Source organism: Cetorhinus maximus, chromosome 14 (genome assembly GCF_964194155.1).
Source record: "Cetorhinus maximus chromosome 14, sCetMax3.hap1.1, whole genome shotgun sequence".
In the NCBI taxonomy this organism is placed as follows: domain Eukaryota; kingdom Metazoa; phylum Chordata; class Chondrichthyes; order Lamniformes; family Cetorhinidae; genus Cetorhinus; species Cetorhinus maximus.
This window is the reverse complement of record NC_135892.1, coordinates 7,181,451-7,193,796: the sequence shown is the minus strand read 5'-3', so window position 1 is coordinate 7,193,796 and position 12,346 is coordinate 7,181,451. Positions and strand designations below refer to the sequence as shown.

The 12,346-nt window shown below is 40.1% G+C and overlaps 2 protein-coding genes across 2 annotated transcripts in view; one reads left to right on the top strand and one right to left on the bottom strand.

Annotated features, from left to right (window-relative positions):
- LOC144690017 (D-beta-hydroxybutyrate dehydrogenase, mitochondrial-like) overlaps window positions 1-7,487 on the bottom strand; it is a 105,554-nt gene extending 98,067 nt beyond the window's left edge. Inside the window, exon 1 of the mRNA XM_078557549.1 lies at window positions 7,101-7,487. Coding sequence (XP_078413675.1) covers window positions 7,101-7,487 — 387 coding nt within the window. The remainder of the gene's footprint in view (window positions 1-7,100) is intronic.
- pak5 (p21 protein (Cdc42/Rac)-activated kinase 5) overlaps window positions 1-12,346 on the top strand; it is a 193,199-nt gene that overhangs the window by 57,611 nt on the left and 123,242 nt on the right. The window lies entirely within an intron of this gene.

Below are 12,346 nucleotides of genomic sequence, written 5' to 3'. Positions count from 1 at the left end.
ACATTTCTATTGGCTTATGACTTCCTGCTCATGCACTGTTTAATAAGTACGGAAACATTTATACAATTTATATTGTAATGCATTATGCTGCTGTTAAAAGGTAGGTTTGTGCATATCCCTTTAGGGCTACAAAGTGCAACTGCTGTGCATTCTTGAGTGGCCTCCAAGCTGCAAATTAGAATCATGGCTTTTTTTTTGTTGAGTCAGTTCAGAAACTGCAGATATTTTGCTTTGCGCTGTGTGGAGTAGTCAATTGCATTAGCCGTTGACATCTGGAACACACTATATCAGTCCCAATAGTTATGGGGAGGCTGGAGGTCACAAGAGAGGCCAGAAGTGGCAGAGGAGCCCAGCAAAGTTGTGGAAATGGAAGTTCTGCAGAATTTAACGGTAGGAACTTTTTTTTTTGGATCCATTTCTCAGCCAAATTGAAAGACTAACTAGTGGATGGGAGGGAAAACCAGTGGAAGGAGGTCGCAGCTGGGTTCAATTCCCAGGGAATCAGGAGGATGGGAAGCGATCATGTGGAGTGGAGTGTTTAGGGGAAAGATATGGGCCACCATGGGCAAAATCAGTTGTCATGGCGGGGAGAGAGAAGCCGGCAGTGTGGGAGCGGTTCTGGGGGGTGGTGGGGTTAACAGTCTTTGGGCCCACAGAGACCTGTAAAAGGCACTTGCCATGGGAATCTGGCAGCTCCCATCACCCTTTCACTGCTGGATTTCCTGAGCCCTGGGAATGCTGTGCAAGCAGTGAATTATAAATTGGCCTCCCAATTGGACACTGGGAACCCAAGTAAAATATATTAATCCTCCATGACAGAACACTCAGACACCTCAGTGTCCACTGCAATAAAAGCACTGGACGCATGCACAGCCTCTTGGGGATGGGTTCCCTGTATTTAAGCTTTTAACTGTGCTCTCGTGTCCATCATGGAGTCATTACTATCGAGGCCAATATCGCAAACCTTTTAAGAAACAATTTAATATTGCAATGCGGGGCACTGTGGTCTGAATTGAATGTGCTATATGGTCTTGCCCATCAGTAATGATCTTGCTGATCGGGGAATTAACATAACATTGCATGTTTGTGCTCCAGTAGGCAATGCCAACATGTCACTAAAATACACATTTGCAAACTAAAATTTAAGAAAATCTCAATCAGCAGTTAAAACTTCTACAATTTTGTATTCAATGCTGTCTCTTCATAAGTCTCTTCCTTGCCTCATGTTGAAATCATTTGACAATTGAGCCAGGAACTAATGAAATTCCCAGAGGCATGTGAGTTTGAGCTGTGGGAAGTTGTTGGGCTCTCATGACATTCTTGTAGCAAGTAAAGTGCTCAATTGCTTTGGCTACTTTGCTGGAGAGATCTGATACGCTTCTCTTTCCTCTTAAGACTGAATGTCCCGAATGATTGAAGTCTTGCATTTAATTAGTTTCAGTGTGAGTTTGAATACATATTCATAATGCTGCAAAGATAGCAAGGTATTGAAATTTCTGTCATGCCTTAGTGTCCTGGTAACAGATTGAAAAACATATTGACACGTGGTTGGAGGTACAATACTGTGATGCATGTTTGTTAATATGTAGCTCTTTTATTGAGTTCTGAAACTGTTTACCAATACATGCCTTTGAGTAAGTTTTTGTCAAAATATTCATTGCTGTATGCAAGTAAAAACTTGAATTTTGGAATTGTTTTCTCGGACTTGGTAATCACAACCACAAGCAAAGCCAAAGCAAATGTCTTTACTTTTTCATTATATGCCAAATAAAGTAATACAATTTGATGATGGAATAGAATGTTTATTATATGCAAATAAGTGTTTTTCACCTAAAAGATGACACTTTAAATGGTTAGCCCTTTTAGAAACTGATAGAGCTGTACAATCTTATGCCTTCGTTTATTCCTGACAAACTTAACAAATAGGTTATCATTTTGCCATACAGGTGTGCCGATGTCATGAATTACATGAATCTAATGCAACTTTGAACGTTATTGCAGTTGATTCTGTATTCCATCTTTCTGCTTGGGACGGGGGGAGGGACTTTGCCCCAGTGATCGATGAACACATTTCTGGAAGGTAGCGGCTATTCTGTTTTTTCTCAGTTAATAGCTCTGAGATACCGAACTTTGAGTCTTGATGGTCAGGCTGGACCTCAACTCATACTGACATCCATATAAATATTACTGGCAATAAGACCATCTTTAACCCAGGGAGGTAGTCACCAGTCTTAGTGTATGGTATTTGAAGTGCAATCTCTTGTGTTTTGGAAGTCTCCTGACCACATTGTCTCTGTTTTGAAATAAGCCACATTTCTGTGTTCAAGATTCTAATAAGACACGATGGGAAACTAGGCCTAAAGTTAGCTCAGAGGTCCAAAGTGAAAAGGAAATGTAATTATTGCTTCTGATAATCCAGCTGGCTCTTTTCCACATTTATGTTACTGCTACTGTGCTGCATTCCATGTCTTTCGCCTTCCTAGTAGATTAGCAGATACTTTAATGTCTCCGGGGAGTCAGCAGGCTGAGGGAGTTGTTGTGAGCTCAGTTCAAAGATGCTGACTTGGTGAACCAAATAGCAGTGTTGTTACCCCTCTGGCTGATTGCTCAGCAAGGCAAAGGGGAATCCTTCAAATGTACTTAAACATAATAATATACTGTTCCAATTCATTTTGTTAAATTTGGAGATTCATCCATGTTAATTGATGAACCACAAGTTCCATATCTATCTATGTACTCTGTCATGCCTAAGTTGTCAGCTGGCATCAATCCTCAAAAACAAGATCTTTTTGCTGACCTGAAGCTGTTGGCTTCCATTTTAATTGATGTCAGTGAGCCAGTAACTGATTAAGGTACAAGCCTGCTATTTGAAACAAATCTTAAGAGCTAATAAATGACTGACTGAGTAGCTGCACTTTCCTGGCAGAATGAGATATTCATAAAACCTCAGCAAGAGTATGAAAGCTTTCTGTGAGACTGGCACGTTCACTGTTGCTGTGTATGAAGAGGGGATTTGAGCACTGAAGGTTAAAATGCTGTGTGTGGGGTAGTGCATTGTATGGATCTGCATTTATCAAGATAACAAGATACAGCACTTGGAATTTTAAATCCGTTGGATTGGTGTCTGGTGCAATGAGCAAATATCCTAAAATTACTTGCATGTATTTTGACAGTATGCAAAGCATTTTGATATTTGTAATTTGTAGTCCACTTTTGTAAGTTGAGTTATGCATGCCTTAGTTTGGATAAGCTGTTCAGTGAGCCTGCATGTGCAATGGATAAGTGATGGATTGGGGGGTTTTTGCCTTTTGTTTATAAGAACTGCAACTTGCATTTGTACACTAGGCCCCCACAGCCCCTCTGGGATAGAGAATTCCAAAGATTCATCACCCCTGAGTGAAGAAATTTCTCTCTCATCTCAGTCCTACATGGCCTACCCCTTTATTCTGAGACTATGTCCCCTAGTTCTAGGCACCCCCCCCCGCCACAACCAAGGACAACATCCTTCCTACATCTACCCTATGGAATGCTTCCCTTTTTTGGGCAAGGTATTGAATAAAAAAGCAGGGACGTAGTGATGGAGCCGTACAAAACGCTGGTTAGGCCACAGCTGGAATTTTGTTTGCAGTTTGGTCACCACATTACAGAAAAGACATAATTGCTCTAGAGAGAGTGCAGAGGAGATTTACAAGAATGTTTCCAGGACTTGAAAATTGCAGCTATGAGGAGAGATTGGATAGGCTAGGGCTGATTTCCTTAGAACAGAAGAGGCTAAGGGGTGACCTGAGGTGTATAAAATCATGAGAGGCCTAGATAGGGTAGACTGGAAAGACTTGTTTCCCCTAGCTGAGGGGTCAATTACGAGGGGGCATAGATTTAAGATGATTGGAAGAAGCATTAGAGGGGAAATGAGGAAAAACGTTTTCACCCAGAGGGTGTTGGGCATCTGGAATTCACCATCTAAGTTGGTGGTTGAGGCTGAAAGGCTCAACTCATTTAAGAGTTACCTGGATCCGCATCTGAAGTGCTGTAACATGCAAGGCTACGGACCAGGTGCTGGAAAGTGAGATTAAAATGAACGGCTAGTTTCTTTTCTCTCTCTCTGACCAGTGCAGACACAATGGACTGAATGGTCTCTCTGCACCGTAACGTTTCCATGGTTCTATCAGTCCTGCAAGAATTTTGTATCTTTCAGTGAGACCATCTATTATTCTTCTAATACAGGCCCAGTTTCCTAAATCTCTCCTCCTAGGACAATCCCAGCATCCCAGGAATCAGTCTGGCGAACCGTTGTTGCACTCCCTCTATGGCACGTATACCTTTCCTTAAGTAAGGAGACCAAAACTGTACGTAATATTCCAGGTGCAGTCTCATCAAGGCTCTGTACAATTTCAGCAAGACATCTTAGCTCCTCAAATCCTCTTGCAATAAACACCAGCATATCATTTGCCTTCCTGATTGCTTGCTGCAACTGTATGTTGGCTTTCATTGACTCGTGAACAAGGACACCCAGGTCCCTTTAGACATCAACACTTCTCAATCTCTCAACATTGAGGAAATGGAAGGAAAAATTGTCTCCAGGTGCTCATAGCGGGGCAAGGATGCCGAGCCAAATGGAGATATTGGGAGGGAGTGACCAGACGTGAACTTTAAGGAAGCTTTAATAGCTGAGGTGCAGAATGATTCAGGAAGGGGATTACAGAGTGTGTGTCCTTTGTGACTGAAGAGCTGTCAGCCAATAGTCAGGCAAATGGAGGAGGGTGTACACAGGAGTTAAGGATGGAGAGCTTCAGGGGTTGTTGCAGGCCTGAAGGAGGTTAGAAGAATCAGGAGAATTAGGGTCATGAAGAATTTAACCAATAAGATGAGGATTATAAATTTGAGATGCTGGGGGACTGGAAATCATTGTAGGCATGGTTGCATGGGACTTGGTGTTGGATTGGATATGGGCATCAGAATTTTGGATGTGTTGAAGTTTATGGAGGTTGGAGAAATGGATTCTGGTCGAGAGAACACTGGGATACTTGAGTGTGGAGATGGAAAAAGCATGAATGCCAGACAAGTTGAGGTAGAAATGGAAATGGGAGCTATTATAAAAGCGCAAATAGGCCATCTTTGTAATGTTAAAGACATGGTATTGGAGGCACATCTCATGGTTGAAGAGGGTACTAAGGTTGTGCTAGTTTGATTCAGGGGGATGAAGTGCTATCAGTTGAGCCAAGTTAACCTTAAGTGCTCACTGCAAGATTTTACAACTAGCATCATGGAGCCTGTTGTCTACATTCTTTGAACTTGATTTGAGTTCATGAAGCTCAAAATGCAGAAATGGTCTTCCAGATGTGCATGTAATTTCCATAAATTAAACCTTACCAAATGGAGTGGTATATGTTTGAAACACATACACTAACAGAGCTAGAAATTTAATTGGTGTTTGAAAAGTATGATAGGAACATTAATTGGTTTACTGAGCAGAAGGCCTCTAGTCAGAAGACTCTGAATTCAAGTCCCACCCCAGGACATGAGTAAAAAACCATCTAGGCTGACACTCCAATGCAGTACTGAAAGCATGGTGCACTGTTGGAACTGCGGTCTTTCGAATGAGGTGTTAAACCTCATTTGCCCTTTCAGGTTGATGTAAAAGATCCCATGGCACTGCTTCGAAGGTGATCAGGGGATTAAGCCCCAGTGAATTAGCCAATATTTATCCCTCAACCAATGTCAAAAAAAGGATTATCTTGTCATTCTCACATTACTATTTGTGGGAGCTTGCTGTGTACAAATTGGTTGCTGCGTTTCCTAATCACAACACTGAAGAAACTTGACACCATCCAGGACAAAGTAGCTTGATCAGCATCCCATCCAGCATCATAAACATTCACTCCTTTCACCACCAACACACAGTGGCAGCAGTGTGTACCATCTACAAATGCACTGCAGCAACTCGACAAGGCACCTTTGACAGCACCTTCCAAACCTGCGACCACTACCACCCAGAAGGACAAGGGCAGCATTCACATGGGAACGCCACAAGCTCTCTCTCTTTCTCTCTCTCTCTCTCTCTCCCCCCCCCTCCCCCCACCACCCCAAGACACTACATACTGTCTTGACTTGTAGCTATGTTCACTGTTGCTGGGTCAAAATCCTGAAACTCCCACCCTAACAGGAATGTGGGTGTGCTTACGCCAGATGGACTGCAGCAGTTCAAGAAGGTGGCTCACCACAATCTTCGCAAGGGCAATGTGAGATGGGCAACAAATGCTGATATTGCCAGCAACGCTCAGATCCCATGAAAGAATACTTCATTGGCTGTAGATCACTGTGGGGTGGCTTGAGGTTGTGAAAAGTGCTGTAGAAATGCAAATCTCTTTTTATTGTAAGCAAATTTTAATTTTTTAAAACGTATTGTGGCAGTTAACTGTGTATAGGGTGTCACACTGTATCACTTGGCCTTTGTGTAGCTCTTAGAACTTGAAATTCAATATCGACATAGTCATCAATGTTACTGACAAGTCAGCACAGTACGGTTCCAAGGCAAGATTTTGTGTTGAAATTGAAATTTCAATAGGCCGTTGCTTTCTGCATTAGTGCTGGAAGGGTTATTTTCTGCATAATTGTTAAATATTGGTGACAAGGAAATACACTATACTTCCTATCTTGAGAAGCTAAGCAAAATGCTCATTGAGATGGCTATTTAAAGAGTTCTTGAGTAAATTATTACATGCTTCTAATATGCACATACCATTTTAATCCATTTGAAGTTGTAAACAGCTGGTGGTTACATTTTTTTTGGTCCAGTGCTCATATACTATATTCATTCATCGATAACCTAAGGCATTTAGATAAACTGGCAGACATAACAAAAGAACTCATTGTGCAGAATAATCCCAAAGACTTTAATAAATAACATTACATCAGCACTAACTGTAGCACAGTGAAATCTGAGCACAATTAGCTCTCCATGTAGCTAGTGCTCAGTTACTGACTGCAGCAGGTGCAATGCCAAGCATCTAGAATTAGTGATAAAATGATATCGTGTCTCAAGAGGAAACCAGACTGCTGTTCTGTCAGTCACAGTGCTTTCGTGTTGTATGCTAAGATACCTTAGTACATTCTGGATTCAAGTGGTCTATCTTCCATTCTGTTGGCTTGAAGACCTTGACAGTTGATAATGATTTATTATCTTCTATATTGGCTTGGAACTGTTCACTACTGTTTAATTCCGAGAAGATATTTGCATCTATGTCTAAGTAGCTCTTAGAAACAGCTGTAAAGACCAAATGCTGACAGAAGCATTCTAACCAGAATGCCTGGCTGACTGGAATCTGTATCCTGTAGTCTATCCTGAGTGATTTGCAGTCAGATGGTAAAGCAGGAGGATGTGGCTTGTTTTGTCTGTCAGTTGCTAATGTCTGCAGTTTTGGATGAATGTCAATTTTGAAGTTATCAGATTGTGTAAAAGCATACATGCTGTTCTGAAATGCAGACATTTTTATAGTTCAGCATTTATGTAAATTCTCTTTTTAAGCCCTTCACTATCCTATGTTGCAGAATAGCTGCTATGATGTAAAACTGACTTTTCAGGATAAGCGTTATTCAACCAGAACTTTTGCAGAGTTCATACAGTGTGCGGCTTTTACTGTAAGGGAAGAGCATGCATCATTTCCCAGGTGAGTAATGAGTATTAGAGAGTTAATAATTTATTTTGTTGGACAGACACATTCTATAAAAAGACTGGATGAAATAGTGTAACCATCTTTTAAACAGGTAATGTTTGTAGATCCTACTAAGATTAATGTTTCAAAGGCAATTTTTAAATAGTACAGCTATAATCTTGCCATAAGAATTCCATTATGATTTGGTAACACTTTATGATGCTTGTACTAGCCTACAGCTAGTAGAAGTAAAGCTTATCTTTGGTACTTAATACAGCACATGCCTCAGAATACTGTGCTATTCAACATGTGTAGATTTAACGTTTGAGGATGATGAATATTTGAGAAGAAATGGTAAGCAGTCAGTAGCATAAATACTATTTTTTTAAAACCCCGCTTTGATTTGGAATCTAGATATGCAGGGCGTTCTTGATTCATTCCAGGAAAGTGCCATGTTCGGTTGTAGTCTGCACTCGGTTAGCTGATTTTAGGTGAGCTGGTGGTAATTGGCACAATTATCAGCCTTAGCATGCATGAGTTATGATGGAAGCTTCTACTTTTGATTGCTATCCAACCACTCCTCCTAGAAGTAAGCAAGTGTGAATAGATCTAGCCTAGACAATGATGCCCGCTGTGAAACTTGGTCAAATAGCCTGCCAACATTTACTGTCAAGGCTTACACATGAGTAATGATGATTAAGAGAAGGTACAGGTGGATGTGTGGCCCTTCTTTACCCTGCAAGAAGTCAACATCTTCAGCAGAGAAAAGAAGGGAGGAAAGTGACAAAAGAAATTAGAAGTACCATCGGAAGCATTTTAGTACATTAATTTGTTGGAAATTAACTGAACTGAACAGTAAAGAAATTCTCGTATTTATTGAATGCCTTTTCAAATCATCAAAATATCTTTAAGTGCTTTCACACTGAATTATTTTTGGAGTATAAAGTGGCAAATGCTGCAATCAGTCTATACCAGCAACAACCTGCAAACAGTAATGAGGTGAAATCTGCTGGTATTAGTTGAGGTATGTTGACTATGAAACATTCAAGTTGTGCCTACTTTTTTGTTCAAACAATGATCTTGGTGGACTGAGATTGATGTGATTTAACAATAAGACCATTCCAAACTTCAAATAGCCTTTATATTTGTTGATAATTTGGATGAAATTACAGAAACATAAAGGAAATAAAAGTAAAGATCTAAGAATGTAATGTAACTCTCAGATTTCATTAGATTTGCTAGAAATGTAAAACTCTTATTTTTTGGAAAAATGATGTTCAACTTTTTTTTCCCATTCTGCAATATTTCTGTCCCTGTTTTGTATGTAATCCTTTTAAACTGCACCCTTACTAAACAGATTAGGTAATAGAAATTTTGTTTCAAAATTGTTGACTTTGAGTTTGAATTGCGTAATGGATCTCATTTTTACAATATGACTTTTTCTTCATCACCCGCAATGGTTGGAACCGATTTATTTCTCCATTGAAGATTTGATAATCCAAAACCTGAGCTAGCTAGCTAGTTCTTCTAAAGTGTCATTTATGATGGTCAATCAATTTGACTCGTTAATGGAACCATTATTGGTGAGTTTTGCTGTCACTATGGGCTGATATTCTTTCCAGTTGGCTTTAGATGACTCTGTGGGTTAATACCCGAAACTGGTGAGATGGTCCTGAGATTAGACGGGAGGAGCTTTCAAGTGCCTTATGTTGGTAGATTATGCTGCTTTACACAAGGTGCTGCTGAAAGTAATTATGTATGTTTTGGGGTCCTTAAGCTTTGACACTTGCGAAGCTGCACATAATTTGTCTGGACTTGGGTAACTACAGTATGTCATTTGCGGAGACAACGTAGATGACTGTTTTTTTGTAAGATGATTTTCTGTGGTATATTGAACATGTTAATAAATTGCAAAATCCCTAAAACTAGTCAAATAATTTCGTACAATTCAAAAGGTAAAGATATTTGAATAAAATGAGGGAAACCCACTGCATACACACTCAGTAATGAACACTTTGACAAGTAAAAACAGATTGGACTGCTGTAAAATTTAGGGCCATGACCCCTCTGCTCAATTTTATTTTAGATGATCTATTAAGTGGTGCAAACTTGCTCCAAGTAGTAGCGAAAGACAAATAAGTAAACAAAAGTAATGGAAGAATGTGGCATATCAAGCTCACCCCATCCAGACATGGTGCAGTCCCATAAGTCCCTCCATCCCTCAATTTTGTAAACTCCTGGCAGAGAGAAGAAAAACTCTGGAAAACTTCTCTAAAACTCTCTCAAGCAGCCAATCAAGTTCCAGTAGACTTGATCCTTGCAACTTCTAATGTCTTTCTCTCACATGGATCTCTAACTTGTTGCAGTTTCAAAATGAATCAGGGCAGTTTTAGGTGTATCATAATCAAAGCATGAAAATGTAACGTGTTAAAATTGGGTAGCAGGTAGTTTAGTGTGGCACTGAAGCCCTGTTCTTTGAATTTCAGTTCCTTCTGATTTCTCTGCAAAATTAGATTTTAACTTTAAGGAATTTGCATTTCCAAGATCTAACAATTCACTCTGATCTGACCTTGTGTCCTCCCTAAGCCTTTCTTCCATATAAATGCTCCCATCCATATTCACAGTCGTCCCTCAACTTCATCTGTATTGACTTCCCTACACCCATGGTTTTCATTACTGATGGGGCCATTTCTGACCACTTCCTTATATCCCTCACCACCCACGCCCTACTGTCGTCTTCCAACTCCACTTCCTTCAGTATCTTCCTCTGGAAAAATCTATTTTCCCCCAGCCTCCTCAACTAAGCTGCTTAGAATTGTTTTCTCAAACATCCAACTGCCTGGTCTCTGGTCCTCCATTCACCACATGCCACTGCAGTTGCCAGTCTGCTCAAGCTCAGCTTCACCTTTGACTTTCTTGTCAGCAGTAAACCATTCATTGTCTACCTTTCTGGTCATTTGCCCAGATACAGTCCTTCATTCATCTCCTGAAGTCCAAGGAGTACAGACTTGACCAAATCTAGTGCACAGCTGGTTTAGCCATCGATCCATGTCAAACGCTATAAGGCTACACTCGTTTAAACCAAAACTACCAATGCCCTTGGATTATCTTAGAGCAAAGATAACTTCTGGCTTTATATTCCCTACCAACTACTTCTTTAAACTGTTCTACTCTTCCAGCTGTAGCCTTGCCTCTATCCCAAAAACTGACAAGTTCACAAACTTCTCCAAAATAAACCATTCACTCTGCTACCACTGCTCCTTCTCGCTCTTTGCCTATAACTATTGTTTTGATGTGGCAGATGATGTGTGCCAGGTGGACTAAATCCACAAGGGAAACTTGGCTACACTATCATGGTCTTGCAATTTGTATTTATCACGAGAAGATGTGTGCACTGAATTTAGAAGTAATGAGTCCACCAAGGCTTTTAGAGATTTTAAAAATTAAATTAAAACGTTTATTAACAAAATAAAAGATTTCGAGCACATACATAAGACTACAATTAATTAATACTATAACAACTCCTAAAATTCCAAATTAACCTGACTCCCAGTTACACACCCCCTTTAAGGCAACAGTCCAAAATAGATTTTAGATTTTTTAAAAATCAGCAAGTTAACACAGTACCCACTTGACAGCGGAATCCAAATGGCTTTCTTCAACTTCAGTTACTGGACACAACAGACTTATGCACAAATGGCTGGAGGCATCTTCAAGGCTGTTTCACACATCTTAGATCTTACATGGCCCCCACATAACCTTTCATTCTCCTTTATATATGTTTCTCTCTCTTTAATATGTAAATTCCATTATCCCATACGTCTTTGGAACTATACCTTTCCCATAATATAAAAAATTTCATGTTGCCAATATTGTCAGTAACCTTTGGGGAAAAATAAACACACTCCTTAGCCTTGCATACTTTCCTAGTTGTGAACAGACTAACACTCCTTTGTAATCCAAACAATCCCTTCACTTATCTAAAAATGCAAATTCCCTTCAAACCTTACATGCTAAGGCAGCATCCATGTTTACTCAGCATTTGAAGTACATTTCTACACCTAGCTTCTTTTGATAATTTCAAACTTGCAGTCTACCTGACTTCAAATATAATTAAATCAAACAGACAGAACCATCCACATTCACACCCATAAGCTTACTTTTCATAATATTTTTCTGGTTTGTTGTAAATTATACTTTTGTAACACTATTAAGCCAAATTTATCCCTCAGCATACACCCTGGCCCTAGCTCTAGCCCTGAACTCCTATCTCTCGCCCATCACCCCTGTTGTCCTCTTTCAGCTTATTTTACCCATGAGACCCACTTATTGAATCATGGAAAATGTTCCCACTAAACTGTTGACCATCCAATTCCCCTTCATGGTCAAGGATGCTGGGTAATATTGTTAGTTTTTTTTTTCGCTTTCCTTGGGTATTGTACCTCTGTCCCTCCAGACTGCCATTGTTTTCTCTTCCCATGATTGACTTAGTCCTTGCACCCCACGGCAAACTCTGTCCTCTTGCCACTGTTTTCATCCTTATCGCCAGCCACACACTCAAGCTAAACCAAATTGTTCGCACCTCAGCATCATTTTGAACCCTAAGCTCTGCTTCTGATTCCATATTCTTTTCAGCACAAAGTCAACCTACTTCTAACTCCATAATATCATTCAATCCACCCGTAAAGAACCCC